Source organism: Calypte anna, chromosome Z, assembly GCF_003957555.1.
Source record: "Calypte anna isolate BGI_N300 chromosome Z, bCalAnn1_v1.p, whole genome shotgun sequence".
Lineage (NCBI taxonomy): Eukaryota > Metazoa > Chordata > Aves > Apodiformes > Trochilidae > Calypte > Calypte anna.
Window position 1 is genome coordinate 66,957,406 of NC_044274.1, and position 18,956 is coordinate 66,976,361.

At 38.3% G+C, this 18,956-nt stretch overlaps 1 protein-coding gene across 1 annotated transcript in view; it reads left to right on the plus strand.

The window, feature by feature from the left end:
• The window catches only part of RASGRF2 (Ras protein specific guanine nucleotide releasing factor 2), a 121,974-nt gene that overhangs the window by 47,927 nt on the left and 55,091 nt on the right, over positions 1-18,956 (plus strand). The window contains exons 3-12 of the mRNA XM_030467765.1: positions 1,451-1,598; positions 2,199-2,288; positions 4,176-4,429; positions 5,587-5,666; positions 6,107-6,300; positions 7,793-7,902; positions 11,700-11,818; positions 16,626-16,786; positions 17,757-17,823; positions 18,595-18,731. Coding sequence (XP_030323625.1) covers positions 1,451-1,598; positions 2,199-2,288; positions 4,176-4,429; positions 5,587-5,666; positions 6,107-6,300; positions 7,793-7,902; positions 11,700-11,818; positions 16,626-16,786; positions 17,757-17,823; positions 18,595-18,731 — 1,360 coding nt within the window. The remainder of the gene's footprint in view (positions 1-1,450; positions 1,599-2,198; positions 2,289-4,175; positions 4,430-5,586; positions 5,667-6,106; positions 6,301-7,792; positions 7,903-11,699; positions 11,819-16,625; positions 16,787-17,756; positions 17,824-18,594; positions 18,732-18,956) is intronic.

Here is an 18,956-nt window from a genome sequence, read left to right on the forward strand (position 1 = left end):
GGTCCCAGACAACTGGAGGGTTGCCAATGTAATGCCTTCTACAAGAAGGTCTGGAAGAAAGATCTGGGGAACTACAGGTCTGTCAGTCTGACTTTGATGCCCAAAAAAATTATGGTGAGGTTCATCTTGACTGCACTCACATTGCAAGTGCAGGACAGTCAGGGGATCAGGCCCAGCCAGCATGGGTTCAGGAAAGGCAGGTCCAACCTGATCTCATTGTGTGACCAAGTGACCTTCCTGGTGGATGAGGGAAAGGCTGTGCGTGGTGTCTTCCTGGATTTCAGTAAAGACTTTGACACCATCTCCCACAGCATCCTCCTAGAGGACAGCAGCTCGTGGCACAGGCAGGTGTGCTCTTCACTGGATAAAAAGCTGCCTGGAGGGCTGAGCCCAGGGAGTTGGAGCAAATGGAGTTAAATCCAGTTGGCTGGCAGTCACGAGTGGTGGGTCTTCCCCAGGGCTCAGCTGAGGGGCTGCTTGATAAATATCTTCATCAGTGATCTGGATGGGGGCACAGAGTGCTTCTCCAGCAAGTCTGCAGATGACACTAAGTTTGGTGGGAGTGTTGATCTGCCTGAGGGTAGGAAGGCTCTGCAGAGGGACCTGGAGATGTTGTACCACATGGATCAAGGCCAATGGTATGAGGTTCAACCAGGCCAAGAGTCAAGTCCTGAATTTTGGTCACAAAAACCCCAGGCAGTGCTACAGCCTTGGAGAAGAGTGGATGGAAAGCTGTCAAGCAGAAAAGGACCTGGGAGTGTGGTGTACACCCAGCTGAATGTAAGTCAGCAGTGTGTCCAGGTGGCCAAGAAGGCCACCAGCATCCTGGCTTGTATCAGGAATAATATGGCCAGGAGGAGCAGGAAGGTGATTTTGCCGCTGTACTCAGCACTGTTGAGGCTGCACTTCAAGTACTGTTTGCAGTTCTGGGCCCCTTGCTACAAGAAGGACATTGAGCTGCTGGGGCTTGTCCAGAAAAGAGCTAAAAAGCTGATGAGTGTCTGGAGCACAAGTCTTACGAGGAGTGATGGAGAGAATTGAGATTATTCAGTCTGGAAAAGAGAAGCTTAAGAGGGGACCTTACTGGTCTATACAGCTACCTGGAAGGAGGTTGTAGAGAGATGGGGGTTTGTCTCTTCTCCCACATAACTAGTGAGAGGAAATGGGCTCATGTGGCACCATCAGAGGTTTAGATTGGATGTTAGGAAAAATTTCGTTTTGGAAAGAGTGGTCAGGCATTGGAGCAGACTGCCCAAGGAGGTGTTGGAGGTGTTCAAAAAACTTGTGGATGGATCATTTGTGAACATGGTTTAGTTGGATGGTGGTGTTGAGTTGATGGTTGGACTAGAGGTCTTTCCCAACTGTAATGATTCTATGATTCTTTATCTTGTAAGAGGATATGGAAGACAATATTTGGCTATTTGTGCTAAATTAGTGTTTTGTCTTTTAGTTACTCAGATATTCTGATAGAGCGGGAGGTGTTAATGCAGAAGTACATTCATCTTGTCCAGATTGTAGAGACTGAAAAGATTGCAGCCAACCAGCTTCGACATCAGCTTGAAGATCAAGACACAGAAATTGAAAGACTTAAATCTGAGGTACGTGCCAGAGCCATCAAACAATTGCTTATAGCATTTTGCTGTGTTCAACATTTCTATAATGTTTGTGAAAATGAGGGAACCCACTAAGGTTAAGATGTCTCCCTGTGAACCCTTGACAAAATAATTTTCTTAGAAATACTGGAGACTGTTAAACTGATCAGATTGCTTCATTGTCAGGGGCTTTAAGATGACACATCGCTTTGCAGTATGGGTGCCACTGATTGCATTATTTCCTACCTGGCTTCACACAAGCAGTGTTATCCTGGACACATTGTCTTTTTTTATGGCAGTATTGAGAGGTATTCTAAATTGCTTTGTTTAACAGAATGTTAAAAATTTTGTTGCAGTCCTGAGGTGATAAAAGGCACACTCTGTTTTGAGAGGAGAACCAGCTGTCTTCTGGTCCTCCTCCATCTGGACCAAAAGCCTTGCTGGTTTTCAGAGACCTGTGTTCATGTCCCTGTGACCAAATAAATGCTTATCATTTTGTGCAGCTTTAATAGACTTGAAGAACGGGAAAATATTTTTCTGTGAGTTCTGTAACTGAGAATTTCATTAGCTTGAGAAAGCATCTAATGAATGTTTGTTTTTTATCAGATTGTGGCTCTCAATAAAACAAAAGAAAGAATGAGGCCCTATCAAGGCAATCAGGAAGATGAGGATCCAGATATTAAAAAAATTAAAAAGGTAAACATGAAGTCTTCTGTGCTTAACAGAACGGTGGAATGTGGGATGCACTTCTCTACTTTAGACTGTGTAGTTCTGTCTTTGTTTGCTTTCATTAAGTACAGTCAAACAGCAAGATTCCTTTTCCTTTACTTAAATATCTTAAATTATATCAGCTTCCTGTGCTTCAGTGTCACATTTATGCCATGGTGTATTTGTTGCTTAAGTATTAACCTTTATGTGGAAGATATATATTCAGTTTCATAAAGAAGCTTGCATTCAACTGCTTGTAAAGACTGAAATTAACTCATGGGCTATGTCCTGTGGGAAACAAATGTATAGTGACTTTATACTCCTTTCTTACAAAAATGCTTATAAAGATATGAAAGAATGACTTACATTGTCTCACTGCAGCTGGAATGCAAATACTGAAAATGCAAAAAGCAGTCTCAGTTTAGGCTGTCAGCCAGTCTGTTTCACAGTGGTTATTCTGGGACAGTATGGCCAGTGCTTTTAATAAGAGGGACAGAATTGTCCCAATCTGTGTGGCATTCACATGTGCAACTTCCAGTATATTGCTTAGGTCTGGGAATAACCAGGCTACAGAACTCTGCCTGTCACAGACTCCCACAAATCCTAATGTATGAGCTTGGATGGAATTCATGTTTGAAGATGGGGTCCAGTATGGGTCACCCTTGATTTCAGTGTTCATTCTGGCAGTGGAACAAGCACCCCAGGGAAGTGGTCATAGTACCAATCCTGATGGACTTTAAGAAGCACTTGCATGATGCTCTTAGGCACATGGTGTGATCCAGGGGGTGCCTTGCACAGGGACAGGCGTTGGACTTGATGATCCTGATGGATTCCTTCCAGCTCAGCAGATCCTATTACTCTATAATTCTGTTAAATTGCATAATATCATTTATGGTATGTGGACTTAGTTTCTGACTCTGAATCATACAGTCTGAGCAAGGGTCAATGCTTGACATGGTATCCTTGTGTGAATTTTCCTTTTCATATGGATTAAACATCTTGAGTGTTTTGATAACTGGGCCTCTTTTTTTTGGAAGCTCTTTATTAAGAGTAAACTCCTGTCAATCAGATTTTGCATTTTCTTTCAAGATGAATGATTTTCACATCATGATCAGGGCAAAGACATACTGAAATTTTCTGTCATCAGATATAGACCTTTTCTGTAATCTTGAATTCACTGTGTAGCTTTAATGGAAAAGGTAGATTTTAAGTAGATTTTTTAAGTAGATTTTCCCTCAGCATAGAAACAATTTTTTAAGAATGCCCAAAATCTGCCTTTACTGGGTAGCAGTCTTGATGGCCTAGGTGTCTGATGCCAAGCAGTATATTTAATCTTAGATTAAATACATATGCTAACTCATATTTATTCATACAGAAACTCAACTGAGTTTTACACCTACTTTAGGATTATGTCAATAATTATATAGCGTTAATAATTATATGTATGTCAATAACTATATATATATTCACTGCCTTGAAATGTGTTACCTGGAATGGTTGCACAACACTTCCAGGAGTATAAGAGAAATGTGTAAGAAGAGGCAGAAGAAGTTAAAAAACCTGCACCGTGGGTAGCACAGTTATGCTGGTAGGAAGGGCATATATGGCCTTGCAGTAGAAGGTACCTTGGCATGTATGTAATATCTTTCCAATCTGTTTCCTGGCAACAAAAATAACCAAGTAATTTTGAGGATTTGATTGACAAAAAATTTTTACATGTGCAAATAAGGAACAATTATTCATCAACAAGAACATGAGACTTTTTGTTTTTTTAAATGGACACATTTCATTTAGAGGGTTGTTTCTGCAATGAGGAGCTTCTCAGTTATGTAATATTTTTTCTCTTTTTTTTTTTCCTGTTTGGTTTGTTTTTAGGTCCAGAGCTTTATGCGAGGCTGGTTATGTAGAAGAAAATGGAAAACTATTGTCCAAGATTATATTTGTTCTCCCCATGCAGAAAGTATGAGAAAAAGAAATCAGATTGTTTTTAACATGGTGGAGGCTGAATCTGAATATGTGCATCAACTTTATGTTCTTGTGAACTGCTTTCTGCGTCCCTTAAGGATGGCTGCAAGTTCAAAGAAGCCACCTATCAGTCATGATGATGTTAGCAGCATTTTCCTCAACAGGTATGGGGGGTTCTCTGGCCATTTCTTTCTATTCTTTTTGCAGTAGTGAGGTCTGACACTGTTCTTTGGGTTTTTTTCTCTGATGTAAGCAATGTCACTGAGGTAGACCATTTTTCTAGGGGTAAAAGGAAAGGTGCAGTTGGTGATGCTGTTTGAAACCAGCTGGACCTCTTTGCCTCTGTGTATTTTATTTCTTCCTCTGCTAGAGTAAGAAAAGGACAAATCGTGCCTCTTGGGGCTGTTCTCCTAATGTGCTGTCACCTTTCCTGTTTCTTTTTCTCTTAAAAGAGCAAAATTTGATTTAGTGGCCTCATATGATCCAGATAAGATCCTGAGGATGAGTACACCAAATTTGCTATTTTCTGTTATCCTGCCTGAGGAGCCTCCTTCCCTCTCACTAGTCTTCTTATATCATGCAGAAAAGATTTGTTCTTTGCATTAAGCATCCAAGTACTATGTAATAAGTAATACTTGTAATAAGTATGTAGAGATGAACCAGTGGGCATCTAACATTTGATACAGGACTGGGATTATGTCCAAGTCTGTCCCAAATTTATAAGAAACATGACATGTTCCTTCAGTAATGAGACAAATTTCCACTTCATAGTGCATTCATGATCAATGTTCACTTTATGGCTTCTCTTACAAATGGGTTGTCCCCTACTTCCTTTGATCTCATCAGCTTAACCACAACATTAAGTTTCTATGTTTTAGAAAAGTTGTAAGCTTCAAATCTTAAAGCAGCAGCAAGCAAGGGTATAGATGACTATCATTGGCTTGAGATTTCTCCATTTTACAGTCCCTCTTAAAGCATTGAGCTCGTTGTCAAAGTTATTCTTGGAAAAACTATTATTTAAACTGTGTAGAACATGTTATTTAATGAATGTTTTTATTTAAAATAACTGAATATGTAGTATGTATAATATAATATATAATACATATGTAGAACATACTTTCTACACCAAGTACTATGTATTTTCAGACATACTGTACTAACATTTTTGAGCAGTACAATAAAAGGAAGCACTTACTTTCATAATAATAACAATCTTGCCTTTTTCTAGGAAAGTGCAAAACATACTGCTAATCAGAAATAAGTGTTTCCGTGTGGATTATTAACCAGGAAATAAAACCTGAATTGTCTTTTTGTTTTTCAGTGAAACAATCATGTTTCTTCATGAGATATTTCACCAGGGCTTAAAAGCAAGAATAGCTAACTGGCCTACTTTAATCCTAGGTACGTTACTATATTTTCTTTAGTGGTAAAGTTTTGGTATTTATTTTTCAAATTACAGTAAAGTCTTTTTTTAAAGAGAGGAGTTCTTTAAATTCTTTTTTTGAATTGAATGTGTTTCCAGAAGATCGTGTGTAGTGGGAGTCCCATGTGGGCAGTAATGACTGTCTTTCAGTCTGTAAATGAAAATTCCTCTGCCCTAAGCATTGATTAGACATGGGCCCCTGAATTTTTAGTGATGTCTGATGTCTGATCATTAGCTAACCAGAACAACCATGTTTTGTCAGGTGAAAGAGCCAGTTTTAATGTTTCTAAAATCTCAGTGTATTGGAAATAGAGATGATTACAGTAATTCACTTCTAGAGAACACAATGATTTCTTTGAAAATATATTTCAAGAGATGGGGAGCTGGGAAAACAAAAGCATTTCTTGACTTTTTCTAGCTGACTTATTTGACATTCTGCTGCCAATGCTGAACATATATCAAGAATTTGTTCGGAATCATCAATATAGTCTACAAGTACTGGCAAACTGTAAGCAAAACAGAGATTTTGACAAACTCTTGAAGCAGTATGAAGCCAACCCAGCATGTGAGGGGCGAATGCTGGAAACTTTCCTTACTTACCCCATGTTTCAGGTAGTCTCTGTATATTTTTTGTGGCTGTTTGTTTTTAATGTTCGGTTGATGCATTTTGTGATACTAAAATTACGACTGATTGAAGATTCTTCTTGGTTAACTAAAAGTACTCTCATGCAAATTAGTATATTTTTCATTTATTTTGTTATTGTACTGAAACTCTGCCTGTATTGATCTTTTCTGCAGCTATTCTGACTCATGTCTATTTAGAATCTTACGTATATTGAGGGGGAATATGTGGGATGAGGACTAGGGACAAAGGAAGAAACTGCTGAAAAACAGTTACTTGACTTCTTCCTGCTGTAGGGTTCTGAAGTAGTCTACAGAGGGATAATACACCTGGTATCACAAGTTAGAACAGCCACAAGCATTTAGCTAGGAATGCTTTTTGAATTTTTCCTCCTAGTTTGTTGTCCAGTTACCTAGTCTTTGAAACATATAGTGCAAATGTTTTAAAAACTTATTTAACTGTCTGATATTTTGTCTTCATCTGCCTGGATTAATTGTTTGTGACTGTTTTAAGAGGTGTGATACCATGTCTTTCACATTTAGCCTAGCATTTTAGTCATCAAGAGAACAGTTTTGTTTAGATCCTGGAAAACCAGGTAAAGAATAAAAACCAACCAAACAAAAAAGGTGCATGTGTGTTAGTGCTAGTTATCCAGATTAGCCTGAAGGGCCTCTGGCATCTGCAACAATTTTTTTTTCAGCTTTGGGCTTATATACTGTAAAGTTTTGGGATTTTTTTGGCTGAGCTGAAACAAGGCTGTAGCATCCTAGAAGGGAGAAAGTCCTGTCCCTGTGTGATGGAGGATGTAATTGCTGATGACTTTTCACTTCAGCATCACAAAAAGTGATGTCTTGTTCTCCCAGGAAAGTTCTATTTTGTGAAGGCAAGTTACACTGCAGTATCAAGTGTTTCTAGTTGCAAGCTTTGAAACTGCTTTAAGTAATAATGAGTGGATTTGGTCCTTGAGATGCCCTGTGCCCTTTGGTACTCATGTATTGACAAGTATATGCATGTTCTTCAGTGTTTTGATAGTGCAATGTAAATTTGACTAAATACTAGCAGGTCAGCTGGCATTTCCAAAGACAAAAGAAATTTAGATTCATGTATCCTTTAAAATTGAGGGAAGGCATATATGAATCTTCTAGGGAGCTTTGGAAGTGTTCTCCATTGAGATTTGGATATCAGCGTGAAGCAATGAAATTCAATGGCTTTTTTTGTGGCTGCCTCTGATCTGTTCTTTTGTTTAAAATGTAATGAATACATTGTGCGCTTCCCCAAACTGAAAACATGTTTATGCAGTCTCTGTCATCCAAAGGTTCAGTATTTTGTTGGCAATAGTTAAATTTAGAATGCATGTTTAATCATTTAGTTGTGGATATTAATGTTTGCAAAACATATTTTACAAGGCCAATATTTAACAAAAAGCTGTATTGGAATTATTCTTTTAAGGATTTACTGATTCTATACCTAATTTGTTTTAAGATTCCGAGATATATTATAACACTTCATGAACTTCTGGCTCACACACCACATGAACATGTTGAGCGAAAAAGCCTGGAATTTGCTAAATCTAAACTAGAAGAACTTTCAAGGTAAGATTTTATTACCTTACATTTAATAATCTTAAATAAAGGTTTTGAAATATAAAATCTGTTTTCTTTATTTTGGTTTAGCTTTGTTCTTTTTAAAAAAATTATTTTAAGCAACAGGGTCAAAACCAAAGCAAAGAGTATGAACTAAAACAAAAAAATACCACAACTTAATATTACTGTGCTTCTATTTTAATTTTTTTTTTTTTTTTTTTTTTTTTTTTGGCTAACATAGATCTACAAGTGTCTCCTTGTATTTTGAGTAGGGGAGAATAGGAGTTGCTATAGGAACCACCTACTCCTGTGTTCATAAGCCATTTGCATTACATAGAAAACTATATATTTTTTCACAGTTAAAGGAAAAAAGGGCATTTCTGTGCACTGTGTGACAACGGGAATCAATCATGATCTTGAAAAGTACCAAGCTCTCAGTCTGTATTATAGTTTACGTGCATTAATGGAACAACTGATTTTCACATGCTCTTCAAACTAGGCCTGGTAAACAGGAATTAAAGATTTATATTGAGAACTGGTGCACCCTGTAGAAAGTGAATCTTTCCCCTGAATTCCCAGGCCATTCTCAGATGTTCCCCTCTGTCAACCTAGTAAGAAATTTGTTTGTTATCTCTCCAAAACAGAATTTTCTGCTGTGAACAAAGAAATGCTGTTTGAACTGCAGAATATAAATCTTGGGTATCTGGAGTATTCACTGAAGATGTGCTTGGAGAATCTTTAGTTGTAAAAGAGGGATCACTTTATAGCTGTTGCTAATTGCATGATCTTGTCTGCTCTGTTTTCTTTCTCTGTTATGATGATGTTTAAGCCTAGATAGAATTAAATCTGGGACAACAAGGGTAATAAGAGGGCTTTCTGTAGGTACATCAGTGATAAGCCACAGATAAGGGAAAAAGCGAGCCCTCTCCAGAAGGAAGCAGGAGGCCTGGTCATGTGGGATATGGAGAAGAGGTACTCAATTACTTTTTTGCCTCAGTCTTCACCAGCAAGGGGCTCTGGCCACACCATCCAAGTCACAGAAGGCAAAGGTGGGCACTGGGAGAAGGAAGATCTGCCCACTGCTGGAGCAGGGGCACCTAAAGAACTCCCTAAAACCACCTAGGGGTACCCAGGGGCACCTAGAACCACCTAAAGAACCTGAAACGGCACAAGTCCATGGGACCTAACAAGATCAATCTGTGGCTTACTAAGGCAACTGGCAGATTAAGTTGCAAAGCCAGTTTCCATCATATTTGAAAAGTCATGACAGCCTGGTGAAGTTACCAGTGTCTGGAGAAGGGGAGGGATAGCCCCCATTTTCAAACAGGGAAGAAGAGGGAAAGAAGACCCAGGGAACTACAGGCCAATCAGTCTCACCTCTGTGCCTTGCAAGATTGTGGAGCTGATCCTCCTGAAGACTCTGCTGTGGCACATGGGGGTGGGGGTGGTTGGTTGCAGCCAGCAAGGCTTCACCAAGGGCAAGATAGTGCCTGAGAAATTTGGTGGCCTTTTATGATGGTGTCACAGAGTTGGTGGTCAAGGGAAGAGCAACTGACATCACCTACCTGGGCTTACATTCAAAAATGTCCCACATGATATCCTGGTCTCCCTATTGGAAGGATATAGACTCAATGAATGGGCCACTTGGATAAGGAATTGGGTGGATGGTTGCATCCAAAGAGTGGTGGTCAAGAGCTTGATGTCCAAATGGAGACCAGTGATGAGAGCTGTTCCTCAAAGGTTGGTACTGGGGCCAGTCCTGTTCGACATCTTTGTCAGAGACGTAGGACAGTGGGATTAAGTGCACCCTCAGCAAGTTTCCTGACAACACAAAGTTGTGTGGTGTGGTTAACCTATTGGAAGGAATGGAGGCCATCCAGAGGGACCTTGGCAGGCTTGACAGGTGGGACCATACAAACCTCATCAAGTTCAGTAAGGCCTAATGCAAAGTCCCGCACCTGAGTTGGGGACAGTCTCAAGCACAAATCCAGGCTGGGTAGAGAATGCATTAAGAATAACCTTAAGGAGAAGGACTTGGGGGTGCTGGGTGATGAGAAGCTCAACATGAACTGACAATGTGCACTTGAGGGGCAGAAAGCCAACTGTGTTCTGGGCTGCATCTAAAGAAGTGTGGCCAGCAGGTCAAGGGAGGGGATTCACCTTTTCTGCTCTGCTGTGCTCTCATGAGATCCCACTTGGAGTACTGTGTCCAGTTCTGGAATACCCAACACAGGAAAGTCATGGAGCTGTTAGACTGAGTCCAGAGGAGGGCCACAAAGATGATTAGAGTGCTGGAGCACCTCTGTTAGGGAGACAGGCTGAGAGAATTGGGGTAGTTCAGCCTGGAGAAGAGAAGGTTCCTCAGAGAGACCTCATAGCATCTTTTCAATACTTAAAGGAGGCGCACAGGAAAGCTAGGAAGGAACATTCTGTAAGGGCATGTAGTGAGAGGACAAGAGGTAATGGTTTTAAGCTAGAAGAAAGTAGATTTCTGTTAGATATTAGGAAGAAATTATTTCCTGTGAAGATAGGGAGACACTGGCACAGGCTGCCAAGAGAGCTTGTGGCTTTCCCATCTCTGGAAGTGTTAAGACCAGGTTGGATGGGGCTCTGAGCAATCTGATCTAGTGGTTGGTGTCCCTTCCCATACAGGGGCTTTGGGATTAGATGATCTTCAAGGTTCCTTGCCACTCAAACCATTCTGTGAATCTGTGATTTTTATTTTTTCCTATTTGTCCTGCTACATGTTTAACAGAGGTAGCTGTCTGAGCCAGGTCCTGTTTTGCCTCCTCTGCAAGCTCTTCAATCTCTAACTTAAAGATCTGAGCAAGCAACATCTCTTATGGAAATGTCTGTATTTGACTCCTCCAGTGTTTAGCAAATTTTGCACTTTTTTTGAGATGATCTGGAAACGACATCTCCTTTCCACTAAAGGAAGCAGAGAGTTTGTCTGACCAGGGTTATGTGTACAAGCAGATCAATCAGCTTTCCCTTGGCCTTATCTAATAAGTCAGAATTCATTGCTGATTCAACTGATTTGTCACTGAACATTCAGAACTGGAGGGTGATACTGATTGATCCTCTTCTGCTCATAAGGCAGGCAGTATAGACCATAAATGTAAAACTCTGTGACTCAGTTCCATCACTTTAAGGTAGTTCTGAGGGAGGAGGAACTTTCAAATAGCACAGTCCAGTCTCAGTTTAAAAAAACACCATATACATCAGAAAACCAGTTAAACTTCTGGGTTGGTTTCAGCCCTTAAAAAAATCTGCATTTCTCTGTGTAAGGGGAGGATGACCGTGAAAAGAAGTAGAATGAAATAAGTGGTGAGCTGTGGTTTTTACAAGGAAGCAAGGGAGAAGTGAATAATATATTGAGATGTAAATTGAAGAGGAGCAGAGTAGCAACCTAAAGACATGGGCAAGGACTCTGTGATGGGCTAAAACTAATACAAAATGCTAGGACAGAGTTGCCCGTTTCTGGCAGTCTAGTCTATTAAGAAGCAGTATTCTGTCATCTGTGAAGAGTTTTTAGCTTGGTGTGTTCAGGAGCACTCTAAAAAACAGTCTGCCAAAGCTGGTTCCACCACTGAAAAAATAAAAGGAATTGTTTGAAAGGGAAGGCAAAAATTAGCAAGAATTTTTTTTTAGGGTGATACTGTACTGCATGGATGCATCAGTTTTGGAGTAGGTGGCAAAGGACATCATCTACCTTCTGTGTCTTCATGGTGCTAGTGGAAACAAACACAACGGGTGCAAGATACATTTCAGGGAGTTAAAAGTGCATTTTCTATTGTGTCTGACAGGGTGATGCACGATGAAGTGAGTGATACAGAAAACATCCGGAAGAATCTAGCCATAGAAAGAACAATAGTAGAAGGCTGTGATATATTACTAGATACCAGCCAAACTTTTATACGCCAAGGTAAGACGTTCTTCTTTAAAATTATTTCTATGATCATGAACAGAATTGTGTTAAAACCAGCAGTATTCTTGTTGCTGTCATTGGGCAGGACACCACACATGGTAGGCAGCATCCTAACACTACCCCATGGTGCCTGGAGACTAGATCACAAAATGCCCAGGTAACTGTTAAATGCAGGCTGTGGTTGAAACCCCTTTCTGAATTTTTTCCTTCAAGAACCATGAAAAACAGCAGCCCATGAATGGTGAAGCACCCATGGGACAGCACTATATTCTGCCTGAGCTGTGGTCTTTAAAGGGATGGAAATTAACTGCAGCTCCACAGAGACCATGGCTACTTGGCTAGTCAACACAGTATTGCCAGCTGATTTGGGCAGAAGCCCAGGAGAAACTTGAAGCTTGTCAGTGGTAAAGTGTTGCTAGGAAAGAAAAGAGCTGTCTGTTATTCCCATTTTTCCCAGTGCTTTGGAAGCATCTCAGATTGGTAGTGCAGGCATAGTTATAATACCTGAGCATTCTCACTTTGCCTCTTGAGAGAGGCATTTTTTGCCTTTAGTATAACTGCAGGACAGATACAAAAAAGCCTTTCTGCAAGAAGTCAGGAAGAAAATATCTTCTGTTTTGCCGGGAGTTTAGGACTGCCTCTAATACCATAGTTAGAAAAACGAGAGGGGAAGAGCTGTACTGCATTATTTTCTGTCTATTCTTGGTGCTTTTGGAAACTCTCTCTATTGAGACTTTATTATAGCAGAGGTAGAATTTGTTGTTAGGTTCCACAAAATTCTGGTAAAATAACTTTTCCATTTAAAATAAGTCCAATTTTACCAAGTACTGCAAACTCATTGCACTTTTTATTTGGTGAGGTTTACTTTAATGTGAAACCAGGAATTGTAAAGACTTTATAACTACATATCTGTAATAATTTACTTCTGGGTCTTTTAAAACAAGTTCATGGGTCTACATGCAGTAACTATGGATCTGTAGTATAGGGTGTTAAATGGGTAAAAATGTGTCTGAAATGCATTAAGTGGATTTAGGAAAGGTTAGGAATATAATACAGGTGCATCCTTTCATGAGACCTTTCCAACGTAGCCTCAGCAGAACATTTGATATTTAATAAAGCCATATACACAGCTGGTAACTAACAGGCTTTCTCTATATTTTGAAATCCATTCTGTAGTGTTTCTATACTCATGTGGCCAGCTATGAAATTTTCTGTAATTACTTCCAAGACTATCTGTACAACAGGCACTACTGAATTTATTTTTTCATCACGCAATAAGTGCATTTGTTATAACTAAGGTATTTCAAGATTTGCGAATATGGCTTTGAGCAAAATATCACGCTGTTGTGTTGCATCTGCAGCCAGAAAATTACAGTGATTACCCCAGACTGACTTGTACAATCCAATTGATTTAAATTTTATAATATTTTTTCATGATTAAGATGATATTTTGTATTTATATACTGGTTGGATATTTTTTCCCCCTTAAGATTGGCTGGTATTGCTTTGTCTGTGTACCTAGTGTTTGATCAGTAAAAACCTGGGGATTTTTTCTGAGGTATTCAGTTTGCAAGAGATTTCTGTTGGAGTGTTAGACCCCAGTCAAACCCTTAGTTTAGGTAAATTAAATTCAGATTTATTTCTGGACACACAGTCAAAGGACAGTAGACAAGACTGTATGTTACAGAAAGCTGTATCACAGTTTATCTTTTGGAAGATCCATCGCATGTGATACTAGGTGAAGAAATTTGAGTGGAGCCAATGAAGTACTATAGAGCCCATTTTCCTTTCACACATGACATCACACTTAACTGTGATATCCATGTCCTCTGATTTCACTTAGCCTCTGTTCTTTGTGTTGAACGGTGTAGATGGATACAGGAAACCTCAGTTTAGAAAGGCTGAGAAGTGCCTTTCCCTTTGTTCAGGCTTTTTTCGTGAAGGTTAATTACGCCTTTGCCTTATGTTTTATACTTGACATTTATAAGAAAGGATTTATTCTGTTGAGTTATACACATTGAGGACATAGGGACTATCTCTGGAAGTACTTTGCATTGTACATTGTGCAGTACCCTTCAGTGTTCTTGAGGCCTCCTTTCCTGTCTGGCACACTACGCGTAATCACAGACACTTAAAGAACTTGAAGGGTCTAAAGGGAACACAAGGAGTCTCAACCAGCAATCCAGCATGACACCCAGACAACTGGGCATCTTGAGGTCCTTTAGATGTCTCCAAACTTTATTGTTCCTGCCATCAGCTGCTCTTGAGTTTACCTCTCCTGATAAATATACTACAATTATATCATCTTAGGAAATTGGAAGGGGCTTCTGGAAATTAACCAGTACAATCTCACCTGCTCAAAGCAGCATCAGCTTGAGAGGATTGCTTTGTACCATGTACCAGGTTCTGGTTGCTTCCAAGGCTGTAAACTCCAGAGCCTCTCTGAATGAGTAACCTGTTCCAGTGTTCGACCATCCTCGTGGTAAAATTAAAAGATCTCCAGAACACAGAAATCCAGACTGAACTGGTAAATCAGGAAGTTACATGGAGGCTACTTTTTTATTTTTTAAACATACAATGGTTTTATATTTCTTAGGTTGAAAAAGAGTAATAGAGTGAGCAGTCTGGAAGAACTAAGTACTGCCTGTACCTGGATAAAAGTTCCTGAAATTACACTGATCTTCCAAATTGTACTACTAATGAATCTTCTAAAATTAGCCTCACTTGCTCATTTCAACTGTACAGTGGCCAGTCATGACCATTTTTTCCTTAAGAGGAAATCCAGTAGAATACATAGTGAGCAAATGCCTAGTTTCATTAATCACAAAAGCTTGATAGGAATGCGTGAGGTCCTTGCTTGATGTCAGCCATGCTGCATATATAGGACATGTATTTCTCTCTGTAGATATTGAATATCAAAGAAAGATAATGCTGTATCTCTTTTCTGCATTAAAAAAAATCTTTTTTTTTTGACTAATCTTATTAACCAGTAACATTTCAGCTCTGTACAAGAGTAATGTTATACCTTTAGTCCATTTTAGCAGAACAGAATATGGTATTACTGAAAGGAAATTTACTATTCTATTAATTTATTACTCTAAGGTAATTAAAATAAAAAAAATAAAGTAAAAATAAAAATAATTTTAAAAGAATAAAAAACAAAAGAGAAAAAAATGTAACATTTACAATAAAATCTACCTGTAAAGCTGTATCTGTAAGATTCTCATAGTTATACAGATAATAATTCCAAAAAGCAAAGCAGAAATTAAACAGAGAAGTTGTCTTTCACCGCTGAGGCAGGTAGGTAGTTTTGTCCAGGGAAAACATACATCCACCAAAAGGTATTTATGCATTTTACTAAGAAGTCAAGTGAACTTAAAGTTGCAAATTTATAGAGTATAAAGTATAGAGTATAGAGTTACTGTTTTGTTGCAGTGACAGAAGTCACATTCTACACGTTTGATTTAAATGTGAATTGAGTGTCCTTAGCAGATTTACTGGTGTATGCTTTTCTTTGCCAGACCATATAGGCTTAAGATATATTAATAATTTAAGTATAACTAAATACGTAGAGGAAGATAAGTGTCTGAAAATGTAGCTTTTTCAGCTTAGTTTCTGTTTTTCTTAATTTAAGACTGTGTATGTGAAATTTGAACATGATTTTTTTGTAATTATTAAGAACTACTAATCTGACATCTGATTATTAATTCTTTTGGGTTTTCATTGTGTCAGGATGCTGCAGCTGGTTTGAGTTTTGATATAGGTGTGCTAGTCCAATACCTTGTTTTTTCTGAAAGAAGCAGGCAAATGCCCATCCCTTCATGCTTGTTCTGATGCTGCTACCTCCTTTGCATCATCACTGGTGCTTTTTTGACTGTGCACTGTGGCATGTCAGGAGCTAAGTGAGCTGCTTCTCTACTCTCCTACTGGTTTAGTTCAATTAGCTAGCTAATGTTGAAATAAGATGGGAGACAGTGTAAGGGTGATAATAAGGATAGATGTGTGGGAATTAGATTAGGAGGCCTCTGGGCTGCCCTGTGTGGTTAAGCAAGTTCTATCATATAATCTTTCCCTTTGATATGTAGAGAAATTGCACTTCACCTCCAAATTTAACTCCAGATCCAACTCTGGAAGTGATACACATGGTAATATCAACCTGGAGAAGTTGGTCAGAGACTGGTTTTGAGGTATGAAATGGCAGAGAAGCAAAGCTGTCCCCCATCTGGAATTCTGTGGACCACAAATTCGGACTTATGTAACAAGGTTCAATTTAGTTCAGAAGTGTTTCACTGGTAACACATTTTAGATAAGCTGTGAAAGCACTGAAAATTATGTGGGATAAGATAAGAAGAAGAAATGTGCTTCATTTTTGTCTTTCATGCTTACAGGCAGACACTCATACACCAACTCTTTTCCTTTGAAACCTTACCTTTAATCCTCTTTGGTTTGTAAATAATATAATTTTTGTAAGTGTGCCTGCTGTCAAAATGCAGCTTGCTGTTCATTTTCTGGTCAGTGGACTATTGTGAGCTTAGATTGTGTAAGAATTTGTCCAAGATCCAATCCTGCCATGTATGTAATATCTAGAATGTACTTGCTGGAGTCTGTTCATTGCAAAAATCAAAGCGAACTTTTGTAAAAAATGTTCATCAACTTATGCTTAAAATAGATGCTGATGTATATTGATACTTACTGCAACTGCAGATTGCATTAATTAAGATCATAATATTCAATGCATTTGCACTTTAAACACTGCATACTAAATATTACTATAGAACAATAAATCTTGTGTCTTTATTATCAGGTTCCCTTATTCAAGTCCCTTCAGTTGAGAGGGGAAAACTCAGTAAAGTGCGCCTGGGATCATTATCTTTGAAGAAAGAAGGAGAAAGGCAGTGCTTCTTATTTACAAAACATTTTTTGATTTGTACAAGAAGTTCAGGAGGAAAACTGCATCTTCTGAAGGTATAGACTTTACATTCTGACCCAGTGGAAGTGCAGCTGCAGTGGAATGTCAGTATTTATTATTTTATGGCTAGAACTGGAGATATGCATGTGTTGTATAAACAGAGGCTAGATGATGTGCAGTGGCAAACTGCGTTGTCTTCTCATGTTTAGTGAAAAAAGTTAGCCAAAGTTCTTCCTAACTAAAATTTTTTTTCTAAAACCATGTAATTATAATAAACTGAGGGTTAAAAACAAGATATTGTAATGCCTGTTTGTTTAAGCTAACATTAAATGTAAGTCAACTTTCAGTGCATAAATCAGTGATTACAATCCCGTGGAATTATCAAAGAATATTTTCCAGAATATTTTCTAACAAACTGATTTTGAAAGTCTATTCTGTTTTCCTTAACAACATATTTTCTTAAACTGAAAGCTGTTCTAAGAACAGTCTGGTTGTATTTGTTGAGAATCATGTTTTTGTGTTCACTTGCAAATGAAGAGTAGTTTGCAGAGTGGACTATGTTGAATAGAGTTTAATTTGACAAAGATGTCTCTGAGGGATCATTACGATTATTTGTATGCTTTCTCACTTTGCATCTCTTAAATAGTCCAAGTATTTTGCAAAGTAAAAAGAGTACAACTGAACCTTTAAAAAAATCTTATGTATGTTCACTTTAAATTAAGGAGAACATAAAATTCTAGTTACCTTTTTTGAAACCTGTGAACAAGTATTCAAGATAAATCATAGGATGAAAGATATTTTGTACTATGATTGTATTATTGATTTGTTTGATTAAGAAAGATGCTATATTTAATCTCTCTGAGTTTAGTCCCTGAGGAAAAATGTGTATCATGAAATTCATGTATCTTTCTAAGAGCTCTCTGTAATGTAAAATCTTAGAGTAAGATAAATCAAAGTTTAAAAATAACTATAATGACAAGTGGGAAGAAATGTCAAAATTTGTAAAAATGTGCTTTGTTTTCATAGACAGGAGGTGTTCTGTCTTTAATGGAGTGCACACTGGTTGAGGAGGCAGACACAAGTGACGATGATTGTAAGTTAAACTCAGCAGTTTATAGTAAGTGCACTTTCAAGTTTCTTAAAATTGGTACCCTTTGTTTATTTTTCATGAGCATTTTTTGTGTTCTCCATTTTCATGAAACTAAAAGAATACAGCTTTTAACTAAAACAGATGTTTTAATAATGGGCATGCTGACCTTGGCGTTGTTTTGTTTTGTTGTTTGTTCTTGCTGTTGATATCCTAGAAAAGATTTTCAAGTGGGCTGGCTGAAGGAATGTGTTGCTGACTATTGTCAAAGGATGTCTTGAAAGAAGAAGCAGATACTTTGGTTTCTCAAATACATGGGGGTTGAGTGACTTGGCAGAATTAGTGGAAAGTTTTTGTCTTGGACAGCCTACAAACGTTGGCTGAAAGCTTTCTCAAATGATACAACAGAACGCATTCCCAAGCTGATTTTATTGTTACTCCTTTTGGCTGCCATCCTGCAGTTTTAGGAAAATTCTGCATGTGAACTGTGAAAGTCATTAATTTTATTAGTTTGCAGAGTATATAAGTGTAGAAGTGCTAGAAAGAACATTAGCCTTATTTGGTATTTTAAAAAGTAATGTATAGCTACTGCACCATCGCATGCTTGCCTTCTGTGTATGTGGAAAAAAAATATCAGTTTTGAATCCTCAGTTGGATTTGCTTTTTGTCAGATAAAAGTTTTAAATTAACTCCCATTTTAAATCAAGCCATTATTTTCTTTGTCTTATAGTGTGAAGTCTCTCATTTTTATTTTGTTTTCTCCCTCTGGTTGTAAAGCAAAAGGTTCTGGACAAGTGTTTGGACACCTTGATTTCAAGCTTGTAGTTGAACCTGCAGATGGTCCTCCTTTTACTATTGTCCTTTTAGCCCCATCACGACAGGAGAAAGCTGCATGGACAAGTGATATAAGTCAGGTAGCTTAATGCATTCCTCATCTTCTTTGTATGGAAACTTATTTTGTTTTGTATTTCTGAAAACTAATCCAAAAGAGGAGTGTTGATTTCTTGAGGGCTGATTTGGTGTGATACATATGAAAAAAACACTGGTGTAAAGTGTTTTCTTTAAAATTTTGTCTTTGCATTTGAGTGATCAGTGAAATGTGTTTCTCAGTGACACAGATGGTATATAAATACCCATAA